Raw genomic sequence first — 19,629 nt, forward strand, 5'->3', positions numbered from 1 at the left:
ACTACCAATGCCATAGACTTCAAGTGCTGGTTGGGTGTTACAGTCATATATTCTGTCTTAGGTGCTCTGACCAATTTCACACTTTAAAAAAAAAAAATTTTGTTACAAAAAATGTCAGTAAAACAGTCAATGAATTTTGAAAAAAGCAGGTGTGCTACAAATCGCACTCCTGGAAATAGTCAGGCGAGCTACAGGTGTGCTGTTAATTGCACTCGGTAAGGATTTTAGGTGTGCTATCATTTGCACTCGGTAAGAAGTTTAGGTGGGCTATTTAAATTATTGCACTTGATATTCAGATAAGAAGCATTGGTGTTGAATGTGGGACTACAATGTACTATAGGTGGGCAATCAAACTTCTTACCAAGTTAAAATTATGCAAATTTCCTAGCACTGCCCCACGCACCCACTGCATGACATCACGTGCACAAAACTGACGAATCGTGTGCGTAGGATCGGTGAAATTTTTGTAAAATTTGGTAAGAAACACCTCGTGCATATTGTCCGTCTCCGTTGAAAAACTGGATCCTCCGCAGTAAAATCCACCATGACCACTTGAAATGAACTTCCAGCAAAGTCAGAAAAAATATACCATGTCCAACAAAAAATTATAACCAAAATTACAGATAAATGAAATTTGAGTATCTTCAGTCATCGAAATTTTTGCTCGTTTGACGCCAGAAAAAAGTCAATTTTCAAACGGCAATATTTTCCGAACGGAACTGACTGGGGGTAGTTCGTTCGTGGGATGGGCTTACTCAAACACCAAACTTTCGACACGAATATCGTCCCGTCTGCCTCGGTTTTTTCAAACCCCATTACATCATTAAGCTTGTAGGTTTTCCATGTCTTATACTGGACCCATTTGTTCTTTATGTCCGCCATGATGAGTAGTATAAACTGATATTTCTATTGGCAAACCTCGGTACAATTTTATCATAGCGCTACACTCACCGCTGACAGATCGCACGTGTGTCGGTCATGTCAAAATATTAAATCAGCCTTGTTCAGCTTCTAAATAATTATACAGTTCAGTTGAATGCATAAACATTGCCACATTTACTACGGTGGTCAATGGCATGTCTCGTCTTTGTTGTGACATGAACGGCACGTTATCATATTTCGGTAGCGTGGCCTCACAAGAAAGGTCAGGTAATTTACATATTAAATTGACAAAATGGCCAATCAGCGAGTAGAAAAGATATTGTTTGGGTCGTCACTTTTGTAAAGGCCATGACATCGATTTATTCTATGCAAATCACTTCCAGGAACCGCTGCAACTTTGGAAACTCCTTCAGGTGACAAGATGCGCTATAAATCGCACTCGGTAAAGTGATTTAAGGTGAGCTCTGTGCCCGCGATCGCACTCGCGCGCCTTAAAATGCATTGACTGGTAAAAATGTGTTTTTAAAGCATTTGTTCATAGAATTATGTGATCAACACTTTAAATTAGTGAAAATATTGTATTGTGTGTGTAAGTTTAAGGTTACACGAAGAAACGTATAAAAAACGTATAAAAGACGTACATAAAGTTGTTCTCTAAAACAGAGTTTTCTCAGTAATCAAATATCGCAGCCAGTGAAATGTTGGTGCATTGGATGTAGCTTAACATTTTTGTGTGTGTTATATACAAATTTTTTAGAATAAGTTTGGAAATCCTTCGTTTAAAGCATTTTTACGCACCATGTTCACAAGACCAAAAAACACGTTCCATGACGCTTTTTTTCAAATGTCGCCCGTATAAATCACGCCGAAAGTGATTGTTTTCTTCTCTTTCGTATTGTACTACAAATCGATCAAAGAAATAATGTTGCCATGGGGAAGAACCAAATACAGTACCGATTAAATATTAAAAGCCCGTTTTTTGGGAAAATTTTGGAGAATTTGCTTGAGAAAAAGCTGGTTTGTGAAATTATCGATATCTTGATTACGGGACGTTAATTTAGACATCTGAATACCTACATTATTTCTCAACATTCTGCCAATTGCTATTCCATTTGATTTTCACTCCAAATTGAGCTAGTTTTGCAAAAAACGAGGTTTTTCTCCATCGGGTTCGTCCAAAATTTCAGCGCCGACATGCGTGTTTATTCTAAGAGCCATTATGCGGACGCAAATTGTAATCACGTCATTGCGTCAAATTATAATTATATATCCCCTTCGGTGACAATCAATTGCGTAAGGTGATGTGTGGCCGAGCGGATAGAGCATTGGACTTTGAATCTATTATGATTAGTTTTTGTGGGTTCGAGTCCCCGTGTGGCTGTAATTTCGTTTTTTTTCCTCTTTTCTCATTTTTACTTCTGTTCTTCCCTCTTTTCTTTCTCCTTTTCTTTTTTCATTTCTTTTTTCTCTTTCTTTCTTTCTTTTTTATTCACTATTTCTTTAATCTTTCTTGCTCCTTTCTTTTATAGTTTTTGTATATTTGATTGATTCGCTGACTACAGTGATTGATTGTTTTTCACTTTATATAATTCAGAAATTTGTAGGCCTGCTAAGTCTGTCTTGTGGAATATTCCCAAATTCAATTTACAAATAATTGCTTTGTGATGTTGTTGTTGATGTTATTTATTTATTTCATCAAAGATAATCAAGGCTCTATAAATTTAATATCAACACATTTTCTAGACGGTGGCGTATCTTCATGGGCGGGCATAGGGGCCAGAGGAAGTGCCTCCAATCAATTTTAAAATTTATTATAAAATCCTCATGAAAATTGCCGAAAACGGCTTGTGCCCCCCGCCGCATCCGAACGAGCTCCGGGCACGAGCTGAGCCAAGTTTCATGTCTTGACGTATGACCGTGGATCGATATTCTATTATAATTGTTAAATTAGGCTTACCTCCGCACGCTTGTTCATTTTCTGCATGGCTGTTTCTGTTATGAACTTACGCCCTCTGAAATCAAGCGCATGAAAAACCTTTCGCAACCTTAAAGATGATTCAAGCTAAGTTTGAGTCGCGGAGGGAAAGGGAAAATACCAGATTGGCATTGGATTTTCAAATCTTCACAAGCTTTGAGGTACATGTGCTAGTTTTTTGTTTAACCTAAAGATTCATCTGTCCATTAGAAGGGGGAAAAGCAGACTTGAATAAAGCTTGTGCAGTCATGAATGCTACTATGTTAATGCCCTAGACACTAGTCATTAATATTACTAGACAGCAAAGTGCCATACCCATGAATATACATTACATGATAAACCTACGTTTCTAGGTAGGTTACTTGATATCATAATTGAATGGCCCACAGCCATGGCGTCCACTGACAAACTTATCTGTCCTGTTAGATGGTACAATTGCTATAAATTCTCAATGGTAAATTAGAATTTGTGTCAAAATTGATGCTTACAAAATTTTCAAAACTCTTTTTGGTGGCTTACTATTAAAGGTTAGTGAAATAAAACAAGCAAACTCCTCCCTATGTATGGACAGCAACACACATTTTGAGTTTTGTCTTAGAGACCAAAATGTATTCATATATCTATGGACTCTTAACCCAAGCATTAATTGACCTTACACCTATTTGCCATCTATTGATACCGTCCAGCAAGCGCAGGTGTCTGCATTTAATGTGTGTCCTTACAGTTAAAATTTCATTTGAATGTAGTATGGACACACAGGTGGAAGCAAATTTAATTCACTCTTGGCTGGTTTATGTTACTTTGGTCCACTCTTGGTGACAACTAACAGAGTAAAAACTAGTTTTTTGTTTGTTTTTGTTTTTAATTTGAAATGAGTAAGAAATACCCTCATCCCACCCATCCTCATCCCACCCCTCTCTCCACCCCGATCTCTTCTGGGATTCTAATGAGTGCAGTTAAGGGCTATGTTAATGAGCCAAAAGATTTCAGTTATAAATTTTCAATATATTTTACTGTAGTTTGATCATGATGTGTATAAGAGTACCAAGTCCAGCTTCTAATCACAGATGTTCTAATAACAACATGTTCTATGGGTCTGGCCGACCTAGATTTTGCCTATGGGGATTTTTTATAGAGTTTTTAGCTGTATCAGTTAAAAAATAACTGTTTTGGCCAAAGTGGATTGATTTTTACTGGAATTTTTCGAAATGTTTTTGACTAAAATTTCAGATATTTCCAGATTTTGTAAGCTTTTGGTTATTTTTTAGGATAATTTAGGCTTCTTCCAGAAAAAATAATCCAAATCGACCAACCCTACTTGGAATGTCCACCCACCCATAGAATAGGTCATTTTGTCACCTGAGATATAGGCCCACTTTTTGTGGTTTTAAAAATGCTTGATTTCATTCATTCATTTAGTCACTCAGTTGAGGTCAAGCCTGAAATTAGTACAAATGGAATATTTTGAGTGTTCATGAGATGACATACTTGATATCAATTATTTATGATGCCATTCTAGTTCCCCAATATATCCAGTCTTTGTTGCTTCATTGTGGAATTAGTTTATTAAGTAATTTGTTAGCGAAGTTGTCGAAATTGTGCTAGTGTGCTGGGACTTCTATTTTCCATTAAGAATCAATTAGCAGAAGTCCATAGTTGTATGAGTTAATCAACATTTGCTTCATTGGTATAGGTTGGTTGGTCATTGACTAGCAAATAGTACAATGATCCAACCAATATGAAATGTACTGTATAACAGAAACATTTTGCTGGGGTTTAATTTTCACGTTTTATGCGAATTTAAAACCCCACCAAAATATTCTTAATCCATAGACTTCAACATGTAGCTGTTTCAAACTGCAGATAATAGAAACCAAAAAACTGTTCAGAACTGTTAAAATAGTGAAAAATTAGCCCTGCAAAAATAATCTATTTTATAAAGTTATTTTTAGTTAATTTATGTTAAACATGGACTATATTCAGTGTTAATTCTCAGATGATTTCTAGGGCATAGCATGTGAACAGTCATATGTTACCCTGATCGGAACTGCCTGTGAAGTCTTTGTCATATCTATCAAGTGGACCAATTATACAGGCTGTTGAAGAAGAAGTCCTCCTTTATAGCTTCCAGCCACAGATTGAGAAAAGAGCAAGCAAAAATATTTTTAAAAGGAATTCAGTATGGGATCAAATTCTGTGCTTGGAAGTTGGAACTAAAACTAGATTTAAAGACTAGCAAGTTCCTGGAAACCAACATTTGAACATGTTTTTCATTTAGGTCTAATAGCATCTCGCGTAGTCTAATGGGTCGTGTTTGCTTGCATATAATCCATCATTTGCAGAGAAAACAATTTTTGTGTTGCTCAAAATAATAATGTGTGTGCTGAGAGGAAAAGAAAGAGCTGAAAACATAATTAACTGTGACTTATGAAAGCAGACAAGATTAATAAATGTCCTGAGTAAATCACCAGTGGTCAGTACCAGGGCGGCTATTGGAGATATGTCATTGCTGATAGTTAACCCCATTATTTAAAACAGCATACACAAGTCCTTTAGTGATATTCAAGTGAGAAATAGATGGTTGCATCATGAGTATACTCTATTATCATTTAGAATCTTATCCATGTATCAGATATAGGTTTTGATACATGTAGCCAAAGTCTTGCTCTGTATTTTATTTTGCAGGATGTGCAGATGAAACTTACAGGAAGTAGCCATCTTAGCTTAGGAAAAAATTAGGCAAACCATGTGAAAAATCCAACGCAAAAAGACCTTAACGTATCTTATCTTTGCACAAAAGACCAAAGTAAAAAGACAATGCAAAAAGACCTTTACCTTTGCTTGATGAAGACATGGTGCTGATTTATGAAATTATGATGGATGACTTGTTATAAAACCCTCTCATTACTACATACGAATGAATACGGTACTTTGAATTGCAGTTTGCCGGGCGCATAGAAAAATAATCCGGGAGTACGATATTTTGCCCTCCATGAATGGCACACAAACATGGCATAGTGAGTACTCTTTATGCTACCTTATTGGTTCCCTTGCATACAGGCCCGTCGGAACCGCTACGGCCGGTACGGCCATGGCCGTACTCACTTTTCAGCCTAAAAAAACAGTCCATATTTCACCTCATGAAAATATTCTTGTACAATATTGTATAAATATGATAACTTTATAGTTTCGGTGATTTTTGAATGGGTGATTTTATATTTTATTTTATTTTTTGAGGTGTGACTTACGAATTTAATATCGTATGTACTGCAATCGAGTCTTAACATGAATTGGTAACATTTTATGGTTGATCGTTTTATTTTGAATGTCCTAGTTTTGAAGTTTAGTCCTATTAACATACCGTTGAAATTGTAGTTTTCATTTTCAAAAGTGCTTGGGCTTCCTGGGGTTTCGCCCCCTTGAACCCCCACGAGGGGCTCTGCCCCTTCAAACCCTGCTGTGGGCCGTACCACTTTTAATTTGCTTCCGACGGGCCTGCTTGCATATGCCATGCCTTAGCAAACACTACATTTTTCACATCTTTCCCAGAATAGCAACCTTGCTTGATGAAGACATGGTGCTGATTTATGAAATTATGATGGATGACTTGTTATAAAACCCTCTCATTACTACATACAATTGGTATCAATTTATGTGTTAATGTATACTGACAATATAAATCACAAATTGCATTGCATCTGTGCATCGTATCCTCTTGGGAATATAAATATTACTACATTGAGGTAATGGGAATATTTAATGTAAATTATGGGACATGCTCAGCTTACTTCATTCTAATACTCTAAAAATAACAGGTTTTCAGTGCTCTTAGTCTTAATCACTTAATGGCTAGAACTTTAAACAAATTTTTTACTTTGGTCTTTTGTGCAAAGATAAGATACGTAAAGGTCTTTTTACGTTGGAAATGCTTTTAAAATACAGCTTAGATTTGACAATAATTTCATGCAATTGTATCATAATGAGTCGTCTTTCATGTGATAAGTTATCAAAACTTCTTTTAGTCATGTAGACCTACCAACAGACCATTATTATTAGTGCTTCCCCCCTATCTTTGGCCAATTCCAAAATATCCATTTTGGATCTTGTAGAAACAATGTGAAGATAAGATAGATATTTATAGGTAGTGTCGCCATATTTATACAATGTTAGTATGGAAATTACTGACAAAATTCATTGAACCTTCAAATAGGGTTGGACACTTAATTAAGATAACAGTTTAATTAGTGTGAAAACAGCAAACAGTCTTTCATGTGTGACTTATTTTAAGTTCTATAATGCTATTCAAAATATAAGCACATATTACAAATAGCCATCTTCAAGCTACTCTGACTGGTTGATTATTTTATGTCAAATTGTTTTAAAAACTGAATTGATACTCTATACACATTTGTCATATGTTGTCAAATGTGTATAGCGTACACATTTACAAACTTCAAATTTCTTCATCTTTTACAAAATTGATAAATTCAACATCATCTGCATTTTGAATACATATTTATCATCAAACAAATTGGCATCTTTACAAGGCCCAAGTGCCAATTTGCCAATTTGTTTATTTAATCAACAAATCTGATGAATTTTTAAAATTTAATAAAACATATGTGGTGTGATCAAGCAAAATCAGTCTGAAGTCAGATATATTGAATTTTCAGTTTCTTATAGGATTGTAAACAGCACTAGCAAAGCTAACTTTTGTAGAAAAGCCCATTGAATTTGGACAACCAGTTCAAAAGAAATGAGCAGTTAAAGAGTTTCCAAAACAATAGGAAACAACAGGAAATACTTCATTTGTTTGGCTATATCTCAAAATCAATATTTCCAACTCCCCGACTGATTTTGCTTCATCACATCACATGTTATCATCCCTTCTTCAAACTCTGGGTGTAGTCAGCAGATCCTCACATTGTGAGAATCTATGTCATTACATATAATTCATTTGGAATGCAAATATGACCAGCATTATATCTAATGGTGAAAGATTGTATCTTATTTTTACTTCACTCACATGGTACTTCCTATTGTCATAGCTTTGGTAAGAGGAAGATGCTTTCTTTTGCCAAAGTATGTGCCTAGAGTTAACATACCTATGGCGAAGGACAGTAACACTGTTTTAACCTCTTATTGTGTTACAACCTTTTTCTGTGTGAGTCAATATATAAAAGTTTACATCAACCATAGAAAAAGTAAGTAAATTATTAGTGATGACAGGTGTAAATAAAAGATTCAACCTTTTACCATTTAGGCCAGATTAGATTAGTCAGTGATTCTTGAAATACTTCTTGTATTACCCAAAAGATCAATGAATGTAACCAGTTTCATTTCATAGATGGCCCTCTCATTCCCCATCTGTAACAAAACTGGAAGCAGCTCAAAATAACAGCATTGTTTGGAGAAATGTAATCAACATTGGCAACAGCTTCTCTGAAACAAAACTAGTTTTGTTCATTAGCACTCATCAATCTTTTGGTTTGGTCCCTTTGTAAAGGAGTTCATTTAAGTTTAGTGTCAATAGTCATTTGGCTATTACAGTCATACCTACCCAGTGACATACATCTTTTGTTCTCTCCATCAATGCCCCTCACCTCAATCTATCTGTGACATATCCGCTATTGCTTTGTATTGAATAGTATGTATCAGACTTTGTATAAATACACCTCCAGGTAACATTGTTTTGAATGGGGCTAGGTTGAATGGGGCTAGGAAATGTGATTATGATGAATAAACCAGGACAGGGTTTCAATATTAATGTAGCTTAATTAAATAGATCCATTAATAATGTGAAACATTAAATTGGTGGGCGCTTTTCCCGGACAAGGTTCAGGATGAGAGCTATGCGTCTCATGCATGATGCACTAAACAAATCACATTTAAAGATCAATTCATCATCAGCTTGATCTGAACATCCCAAAATTCAATTGTAAGATGGGCGAGATCATATGAAAAAGTTATGTAGTTTAATTAAATAAATAAATTAAATAATATGAAAAACTATTGGTGGGTGCTTTTCATGAACAAGTTTCAGGAGGAGAGCAATGCTTCTTATGAATTAACCAGGACAAAAAACACATTTAAAGGTCAATTCATCACCAGCTTGATCTGAACATCCTGAAATTCAATTGGAAGACCATATGAAAAATTATATGCATTTTCCACTGACAATTTCAGCGAAATACTTGTGGCTTTCCCTGAAACTTGAAAGTGGACCTTATATCTGCAGAGGAGGTATTGAGCAGAGGATCAAATGTGACTTGCGAAGAATTTCCTCTCATCTTTCTTCACAGTGTTTTCTCCATGTAGCCTAGACAAACACTGTCAACAGTATGGTGTGCCAATGACGGAATGAGGTCCCCAAATGTGCAAATCAGCCGAAGACTCATTCAAGGTTTACATCAATAATTACTTGCTCAATATCCATAATTGCAAGAAATGTGATTGTCGACTCATTTTATTTCATGGATGCATTTGTACTATTTTACTTTGAGTATATCATATTGAATTGGTTTATGTTTTTCATCATTTTTGTAGAATGAGCTAACTGGAGAGCATTCCTGTATTATGCTGAAGATGCTGAATGTTGACAACCAAGAAGATGCAGAACAAGGATCCTGGTTGATGGCATTCTGGAAAGGTATGGTTCACAAGATTCACACAAACACACACACCCCCACCCACCCCCACACAACATCCCTCTCCCTCCCATGGAGGACAGATGGGTGAGAGTTTAGCTAATGTATGAAGGTAGTGCTGGGATTTCCCTGATGTGTAGGATATGGGTAAGGGAATCAGATTCACTCTTATATCCTGCCGGCATTGTATATTATGAGGAGAGACTGTTCATAGGAGAAGACTGGCTCATTATGTGTGGGATCAAATAAAGTGTAGCGTGAATCATCAGATTGGAGGTTCACTGTCCATTTTGAAAATGAAAATATTCAAATGTTCACTTTGATTACCTGTTAAATTAAATGCCTTTTAAATGCAGCATTGCATAATCTTTGCCCTAAAAAACACCACCAAAAACATGCTTACCACCACATCATTGTGTCACTCTGCCTCCTACGTACTGTGGATTGTATTTAGGTCAAACTTCCTGAGGGTAAGACTTTGTGAATGCCCTCTGGGCACAAAAATCTGCTCTGGTAGCACCAGAGGAAGAGCCCCACCCTTTTTACTTCATCATCTCCACTTACACTGTGCGTAGGTAGAGATGGCAGGAAATGCTGATTGAATCAAAACTAGAATTCACTTTCAGTTACCTTAGTGTGATAAATGTATGGTATATAAAACTGTAAGAGCATGTAAAGTTGTTGTTTTTGAACCAAGATATCATGAACCATAGAAAATAGTGCCTGAGTTCTTTGAGAGATAGAAACCAAATTGGCATTTAATGAATTAGTCAAGTACAAATTACAGTATAAATCATTACAACATTGGTAAATAATATATGAATGGGGACGTGTAGTATGCAGTACATGTATGTCCTGTTTTGTTAATGCGGATGCTTGTTACCGTTTCCATTTAGTAATATTGGAAGCATAGCGCAGAAACCGTTGTATAAATAAATACCAGCAGTCAGATAGGGCAAGCGTGGTAGCGATCAATTTGATTTATGCATGATTGATATATGCTGTGATGAATGTTAATTGTAGGTGACATTTCATAGTGGTGGGTAGGTTATATGGAGTAGCAGGGTGGATATTATTATAAAAGTAATTGCATGGTGGAAAATCTGTATTGGCAGTTATGTGTATTTCATCATCAATGGTGCAGTGAGGCTGATAGTATGATGTATTTGTCTTTATATATATTTTCTTTCTCATCATCATGAATCTCTGCTTGTAGATGCCAAGTTCGGTATGAACACAAAGATGTATTCAGATGATAGACATGTTTAGGATTATCAAACATTCATCATTCAGATATTCAATTCACCTGACTTGTTCCAAATTGTTCAAAATAGATAAGACTTCATTTGTTATGATGTAAAACCTGTGATGAACACCTTAAAGTGATCAACTTTCCTGTGTAATCTGACATATGTTAGCTAATTGCTGTCATAAATGTTCAACTGTCAAAATGAGGAGCCTTTGTCAGTGTCAAGCACACTCAGTTATCATCTCACATTCTTGCCCATTAATAGGCTACTATAGACTGAAAATACCATCAAATTGGATTTGCAGGTCTTGATGATTATTTGCATGTTGTTGAAAACATGAATTCAAAATCACTTGTAGCAATATAACAACTTATGCCACATCACATACTGACAAGCTGCCTTGTGTGATTTTATCCTTACAGACCAACAATATAGGTAATAATGGAACACAGTCAAATAATAAATGAAAGAGTTGCCTCATTACTTGACAAATATGTATGTAGGAAACTTAACATCAACTTTCATTAGCCTAAAATAACACTTGATAAACAATATTGATACAAGGTTTATGACTGAATATGAATATGACCAAAATCTATGCATGCGCCCTTTAAGTGTACTGATTTTTGTCATTTGCATGTCAACAAAATCATATCAGTCATTAACCTTATTCATAAACAACATAAAACCATTGTTGTTATAAACCTATATGTTATTATGGTGTGAAAAATAACCAAAAACAAAAGTAAAATAAAAATCCATCATTGGTGGTCCAGAATTGCTCACCCCTATTAATTAAATTAACCAAGCCAGCTCTTCGTAGATGCACATGCGCCACACAGTAATACATGAAGCCGTATTTACGTCCGTGCATTGACAGAAATCATTGTATGGAATGGAACACACATTTCAAAGGTCATGAATATTAATACTGTTTATGAATAAAAAAATCCCAGAAGGCAGCTATGGTGTATCCTGTGTTTTGCACCTGTACTTTTACTCTGTTTTCTCCAATTCTACTCCATATCTCTTCAAGCAATTACAGCTTCCCTGTTTTGTTTATAACTGATTTGCCTAACTCAATTACTGAGCATATGCATGTGATTTACTATTTATTATTTCTTGTGATAAGAATTTGGTATCTATTCAGTTTGCCAATGTGCTATTCCAGTTGAAATCCACACACCCCCTATGAAAGATATCACCTCAATCTCCCACACAGGGTGTGTGAATTTCAAATAGGGTTACCTGAATGGGTGATTCCATTTCAAATCTACACCTCTTGTGTAGAAAATTAAGGTCATGTTTTCCGTGAGGGGGTGTATGTATATCAACTGAATAGCCCAAATGAAATGACTGCTCATTTGTTAAAGATAAAGCGGCTGTTATATATTTTTCAAATGTCGTCAGACCTTTCAGATGTCATTCAAAGGCTTGTAAATTGCATGAACTGAACATGATTGCTTACACGTTTGATGACAGTAATGTGGTGATGTCGGGGTATTAATGTGTTGCAAGGTCAAACTACGGTGAATAGTTAATGCAATCTTCAAGAGTTTCATGCTTAAATTGACATGTAATCAGGCATGAGAATTTCACAGGTATAAACCTGAATTTAGAGAAGGGGGTTGTTACCCAAATGTACATATTATTTTCAGCCTGTCTGGGATTATTCCATTTTGCATGCTTCGCAGGTTTTCAGGGTTTCCATCAAAATGTGCCAAATCTTCCCTAGTATTGGTTCAATGGTTCTTTGAATAAGCTTGATGGACTATTCCTGTTGAAATCCATAAACTCCCTATGGAAGACGCAACCGAATGAGCAATCTCCCACATGGGCGGGGGGTAAAAATCAAATTGAGTCACCCATTCAGGTTAGCCCATTTGAAATTCACACTCCCTGTGTGGGAAATTAAGGCCATGTCTTCCATAGAGGATACTAAAGTATATATATTTCAACTGGAATAGCCCAATGTGAAGACTGTTGTTCCCTTGTTTTGTACAGTAGAGTTACATGTGCAGCATTAAAAGCCACAATGCAGTTCATTGTTTGGCATGTGTTTGCCATTGTAACAAATGCAGGGGTCAAATTGCAGCGCTTTCTATCCTCTTTGGCAAATATTTGCCATATTGTTTTGCATACATCAAGAAGGGGATCAAAGCCCTGAACAAAGCCTAATCACTTGATCAGATAATTGCAGCGGAGAACTGAAAATCGCTGCGGAAACCAAAAATATTTGCAAAGGGTCAAAATATGCACTATATACTTATATTGCCTTAACAAACACAATTTCTGTTCCTGTTACCATTCCAGATTTCCAGAGGCGTTTTGTGTCACTTTGTTCCTATCAGTTCAGAAGTTTCAAACCAGCTATGGCACTCAATATCCTGCACCATAAGCACTACAAAACACAAACTCAGGGTAAGGATGAACAAAATATTTATTTTCTGAAAATACTTTCTCTTCGACTTTTTAGTAGGTTTGAAATTAATATGAATCCAGTTTGAAATGCATTTTGATCAATGATCATTCATATGACCTTTGACCTGAAATATGCTTTTTTTTTCTTAACCCTCTTGGTAGTTGTTACAACAAGCGAGTTGGAATGCCAGCTTACCAAGTACGATCTGAAGCGTCTGGAGCTCTACTCCCGCAACCTGGCTGACTACCATCTGATCACAGACTTGCTACCAACCATTGCAAGGTTCCATTTCTTACAGCAAACACAGTTCTCGCTTCCTGTTACACAGAAGGTAAGTCAGTGTCAATGTCACAGACACTTCATCTCAAGTCCCCCAACCTTCCAGAAGTCAAAATGCAACACATAATTGCTACAGGTTGAAAGACTTACAATCTCAGCAAACATTTGTAAGAGCAATATGTTTGAAAATGTTTTTTAAAACAGCGAAATATTGCCAAAGTGTTATTTTAAAATATTTTGCAAACATTAAAAAATATCTTTTGTCAACATTTAAATATTATCATGTGACAATGTTGGGATGGTCTTAGACACTATCAATGTGGTTCAAATTGCTATTTATAATGAAAAACTAAAATGTTTAACCACTTGAGGGTAGAAATGATTTGTACAATAGAGAGTTCCCGTGTTTTCAAGCGGAACGGACTACAATAGTGTTTATAACGTGATTCGCACCGCCGTATTCCTCATTCCTTTGATTTGGTCAATGACCCTATTAGTGCTACATTCTACAAAATAACATTTGCTAATTATTGCGCGAGTGTTGGTATTCTGAAAATTGTAAACAGAGTTTAGGTTTCCCTCCAAGATGGCGGGTAACCCAAAACACTGGAACTCTCTATACCTCAATTCTCAAGATATTCACAAACCTTGAATGAAGCTTTCCATAACATATGAGACCTGCTCCTACTAAACCTAGACAAAGGTGCCAATGCTTTTGAAATACAGTCCAATAAACATGTCAAAAGTCAATAGAAAACAAATTTTGAAGCTAAAGATGTATTTTTGAAGGACAAAAGATTGAGTAATCAGAAGTTGACAATCTGAGCATTTTAAATCGCCCAATCATAATTTACCAACTGTATCCGGGTTTCATGGGAGCAAGTCTTAAATTTCAAAATGCAAACACATTCACTCAATCTATTTATTTGCCTTTAGGCAATACTTCTAGGCATAGGATTGCAGCATAAAACTGTGGATGAACTGCAAAAAGAACTTGACCTTCCAGCCAGCCAGATTCTTGGTCTCTTCAACAGACTTGTACGCAAGGCTGTCACTGAGCTGAATGGCATCTTAGAACAGGAAGTTGAGAAGAGCATGGCCATGGAAAGAGCTGTTGTCATGGAACCTACCCAACAGTCCATGGAACAAGAACTTGTAAGTTGAAATTTAAATGAAAAATAAAAATGTTATATTCCAGAAGTATCTAATCAATGCATTGAAAGCAACACTAAAATTTGCTTCCAGAGATTTACAAAAACAATCATTATATAAAGAGACAGGGCGACCTATCTGCTATGTCCTAGCAGGCAGGACATCAGTCAGTGTGAGACAATAAATAATAAATGTAAGGATCACAATGGATACATGCCTTAGAAAATATATAATAAATGAAGAAGTGAAGCTCAGACGAACTGGCAATATCAAAATCAGAACCATTCGGATTACATGATTCAATCGCCAGCAGATCTACCATGAGCTGTTATTGCATGTGGGGTGAACTCCGACATGAAATTGTGAGTGTGCGCTGCTTCAAATCCGAGCGGTTCTGATTTTTTTCTCTCCTTTATTATATTGCCAATTCCACAGTTCAGCTGAGCTTCAATTCTTCATTTAAAAACAAATCTGTTCTAATGTAGGAGATGGGCTACAATGCATTTTGTTTGTGTGCATTTCCAATGTTGCTCATTACAATATCATGCCCCCCCCCCTTTAGCTGTTAGCATGGAATTTGGAATTGTTTAGATCATTACAGTGTGTTATCTGATCATGTCTTCACACAGGAAGAAGCAGCTGAAGAATTGAAGGTCAAACAGAAAGCAGAATTGGAGCAATTGAAAGCAGCTGATCTCAGTCAGTAAGTTCATGAGTACTGGAGAAACTTGTACATGTTCAATGGTAGATTTAATAGAGAGTTATTCAATGGGAGTGAATTGTAAACTTCATTTTCTATATTACCTGTTGTTGAGTTGCAAGGCTGAAGTCTTATAAAGTGTCACAAAATGTGGACCAGTGTAACAATAATATCTTACAGTAATGAGTAGGAGCCCTTGAAATTGATGCGAACCCATAGATTTCAACTGACCCTTGATTTTGACTTATTTTGTACACTGGTTATTACTTATTGTCATCCTTCATTATTACATATGACTGAAGATCAAGGGTGGATGCACCCCTCCTCTAAAAGAAATAAGGAAAAACAAATGTAGCTAATTTTAAGGCAATTTTGACAAAATCTTACAAATGTTCTGACTCTAAGTGGAGTACCCCCTCATGTTCTCTCCAGAATGAGCATTTTCGAAAAGTTTTCATGAGCAGGCCTTCCTTTTTCAAAAACCTGGATCCACCCCTGCTGGAGATATTACAATTTGTTTGATTGTTTTTCTATAGGTACACAATCAAAGGGCAAGAGGATGAATGGGCAGCAGCATTGAAGTCAAAAAAAAAAAAAGCATGTCATTAGTATCAAAAGGTAACTACATCAACTCATCAATGTGCATTCTTTTAATATAAGAATAATTCTAGAACAAACCACAATGTGTTATGAGCAGGTCACAACAATGGGCATTGCATGAATTCCCCTCAATGCAACACATAATAAGGCCCCTAAGCTGAAGTCAAAATTGTATGTCAAATTTCGGCAAATTCTTTTGGTGCTAGCTGGCGATGATTCAAGTCATTGCCAAATTCTTTGTTAAAATTGTATTGTTTGCAGCAAGTAAAAATAATCATCAGGAAGTGAAACGCCAAATGTAATGGATTTCTAGCGTAATATCAGATGAAAAAACATTGCCTTACTTTGATAAGATTGGATACTCAGAATGCCGACTGACCAGTAATTTATAAAAAAAAAAAACATCTTTAAATTGAACACAAGGGACATAGTGTAAGCCCTGTGTTAAGCTTATTGCTGTTCAACTGTTGGGAATTATTCAGTTCAGGATCAGGACTTTAATTAATTAATTATGATTTGTTACATGAAGGACACAGACTTAGGCTTAAACAAGTAGTTAATTACATACATCTGACAAATGTGAAAAAGAAGAAACATACTGCACCTTGAATTCAAAAAGAAAATTAATTCTTCATGACAAATTACTTATTTTGTTTGGTCATGCCCAATATATGTTTTTCCTCATTTGATTTCTTTCACATTGCCAACACTTCAGTGGACATGAATTTGGCTTTGATGAATGAATATCATCCTTGTGCAGGCCTTGTATCCTGCAATGATTCTGTCAGTTGTAAAAGTCATTGATTTTAATGCTCTCAGATAGAGCTGGATGAAATCATCACACAATTAGCCATCTTGTGTACACAAGTTGTGATGGCCTGGACAAGTCATCTGTAAGGCAATGTTTTATATTGGTTTTAGCAGGTTGTATATTTCTTTGGTAAAGTTCAGTGTCTGATCATTGTCTCTACCATCATGTATGACTTTTAATAAGTTTTAACCCTACTAATGCTATAACATTTTACAAGTAAAACCACTGTGCATGCATGCATGCCCTGATGCAACCGTTGTAAGTCATATACTGCAAACGTTCGCCTAATGGCGCTATGGGCTCCCTTGACATAACTGGAATTTTAGACACAAACTAAAAGTGCCCTCCCATAAAATATCCCACCAGCAAATAAGGACACATACCCTTAATTCTTGTTGGGATTTTTAGAGGAGGGAGCTCTCTATTTGTACATGAAATTTACCCCAAGGCAAAGGAGCCCAGGTGCGCCATTAGGCGAAAGTATACGGTATACACACTAAATCCCTGGCCGGGTCTGCGAAACCCCCATGGCATGAGGTCGGTGATAGTGTGTGTGGCACCCAAGGGGTCCCAGAGTCAATTCCCGGGGGTACCAAGTGAAATCTTTTCTCTCCTTTTTTGTTCTTTCTGTGCCTTCCGATAGCAAAAAACCATGGTCCATGTTAGGGTTAATAAAACCTAATAAATCAACTGATACTATTGCAAGAGAAGCATGAATTTAATGTGTAACAATTTTGTTCTTTTTCAGTGGTGAAAAAAAGAAGCACAAGATGGCAGAGGATAGTTCAATACCAGAAGAAAACCCATCCTTCAAGAAGAAAAAGAAGAAAGGGAAGCTGGCCAAAAGTGCAAAGTCATGATCATGTTTGTGCATTTAGTAATATTACTATTTAAAGACTTAATTGGTGAGGTTCTGTCAGTGGCTACCAGTTGCTTTTCAACTGGCCAACAGTGAATTAATGACTGAATGTGAGTGTGTATTGAAGACAAAATGTTTTACAGTACATTCAATTGGGTAAAGGCAGGTATTCATATACTGATTGTCACCTTGAGATTGGTAGTGATGTCAAAATGTGTATATGTGAGAGAGCATTGCAATTTTGACGCCTTTACATGCCAGCATATTATGCTGTGATTCCGAGAATGGCGTGTGCATTTCAAATCTTATTTTAACCTAAAACATGTAGTGACGTCACTACCAATCTCAAGACAATAAGCAGGGTAGATAATTATCATCCATTCTTTCAAAGAGAAAACCTTTCAGAATAGATGATCTTAGCCTGTTTAAAAATTGTACAAAGTTGGCACACACAATGATTGACCTTGAGTGTTATGTACATGCATAACACAGCAGTACATGATTCATTAGAAGTGCAAAAGGTCAACCAGTCTAATATGATCCCATATACGGCAAATAACTCTGTACAATTATGATACAGGGTTTTCATAATACTTTCTTGTTTCTGTAACATATACCAACTAAATGAGCCAAAAATAACAGATCATTACCACCATGAAGTTTGTATATGGCCTAACTAGCTTTTACTATCTTTCTGAAATGTTACAATTTCTGAACAGTAGGGCCAGGGCCCACCGCTTAAATTTCCTTAGTCTATTGGATGAAATATGTATGAATTAATGCGAGGTGTTCTAATTCTATCGGGCCAAAAGCTGCTATTTTGAAACTTGAGATGGAGGCATAACAAATTGGAGCAAAAAGTATTTTTCTCAAATGTCATTACAGGTATCCATCATGAAATCAGAAATTATACCAAGAATTAATTCTTACAAATTGATTCAATCATGTTTCCATAATTTCATGTGGTAACATTTGATTAAATGGGTGTGAAAATAACTGGAGGGAAAAGGTTTTACAGTGGAACCTCATCAACACAAAATCTGTTAAAAACACAAAAAAACTGATAACACAAAATTTTGTTTAGGTCCCAAGCATTATTATCGTTGTGATGCATATGGCAGGGGTGTGATTTTTCCGGATTTTTGAGATTAAAAAAATTCGGATTTTCAACAAAAATTTTTTTTTTTTTAATTTTTTTTTTTTTTTTTTTTTTTTTTTTTTTTTTTTTTGTCGCTTTTGGAGTGGCCCTGGACCAAGAGCTAAATGCTTAACAGAGATGTCACATTTCCGGAATTTTCAGTTTCCAGATATGAGAAAATCTCCAATTTTAAAATGAAAATTCCTTGGAACCCTGACTGGATGATTTATAGACACACTGTACTGTGCAAAAATGGTGATGCAATTTCTCATGTGTATGTGAATGATATGATACTGGAAGTATGTATTCGCAGATAACAAATGTTTTTATAAAGTGAAGTATTTTAACAGTTTCTCATTTTTGCATTTTACCCCATGAAATTGCATCTCCAGTGGTGCTCAAGTGTGTAAAACCCCTCTGGCTTCGGGGGGCTTCGCCCCCTCGACCCCACAGGGGCCCTTGAGCTGGCCCCTGGACCCCCCTGTCAAGCAACAGGCGAGAGCTCCGCTCGCTTCGCTTGCTCCGCTTCGCAATTTCATTGCCTTGGGGGTTTTTCAAAAAGCACCAATCACATCCCTGATATGGCCGAATAGAAAATAAATATAAACTTTTCACTTGTAAAAGTCAGTAACATTTAGAGAATAAAGGTATTTTAAGCCCCTGGAGTGCTCTCATATAACATGGGTCACATCATTATTTTTAGTAAAACAATGAAGCAAAGCCGAGTTGTTTTACGCCAAAAATACTGATGTCGCATGTTATATCGATAGATGCATGACACCGGCTCAAAACAACACCATTCATTCTTAAAACAATTCAATTCAAATAAATATATTAATCATAAGTATAATAAATTTCAATCAAATTAAATGCTACATTTAAAAAGGAATTACCTAGGGCTTAGAATCGATCAG

The 19,629-nt window shown here is 36.1% G+C and overlaps 1 protein-coding gene across 2 annotated transcripts in view; it reads left to right on the top strand.

Annotated features, from left to right (window-relative positions):
• The window catches only part of LOC140152570 (RNA cytidine acetyltransferase-like), a 66,354-nt gene extending 47,660 nt beyond the window's left edge, over positions 1-18,694 (top strand). For both annotated transcript variants that reach the window (XM_072174960.1, XM_072174961.1), the window contains exons 20-26: positions 9,404-9,506; positions 13,068-13,175; positions 13,338-13,507; positions 14,392-14,610; positions 15,237-15,310; positions 15,844-15,925; positions 17,467-18,694. In XM_072174960.1, the coding sequence (XP_072031061.1) occupies positions 9,404-9,506; positions 13,068-13,175; positions 13,338-13,507; positions 14,392-14,610; positions 15,237-15,310; positions 15,844-15,916 (747 nt within the window). In that variant the 3' untranslated portion in view covers positions 15,917-15,925; positions 17,467-18,694. The remainder of the gene's footprint in view (positions 1-9,403; positions 9,507-13,067; positions 13,176-13,337; positions 13,508-14,391; positions 14,611-15,236; positions 15,311-15,843; positions 15,926-17,466) is intronic.
• The last annotated feature ends 935 nt before the right edge of the window (positions 18,695-19,629 follow it).

The sequence above is a fragment of the Amphiura filiformis genome, chromosome 5, assembly GCF_039555335.1.
Source record: "Amphiura filiformis chromosome 5, Afil_fr2py, whole genome shotgun sequence".
NCBI classification, from domain to species: Eukaryota; Metazoa; Echinodermata; class Ophiuroidea; order Amphilepidida; family Amphiuridae; genus Amphiura; species Amphiura filiformis.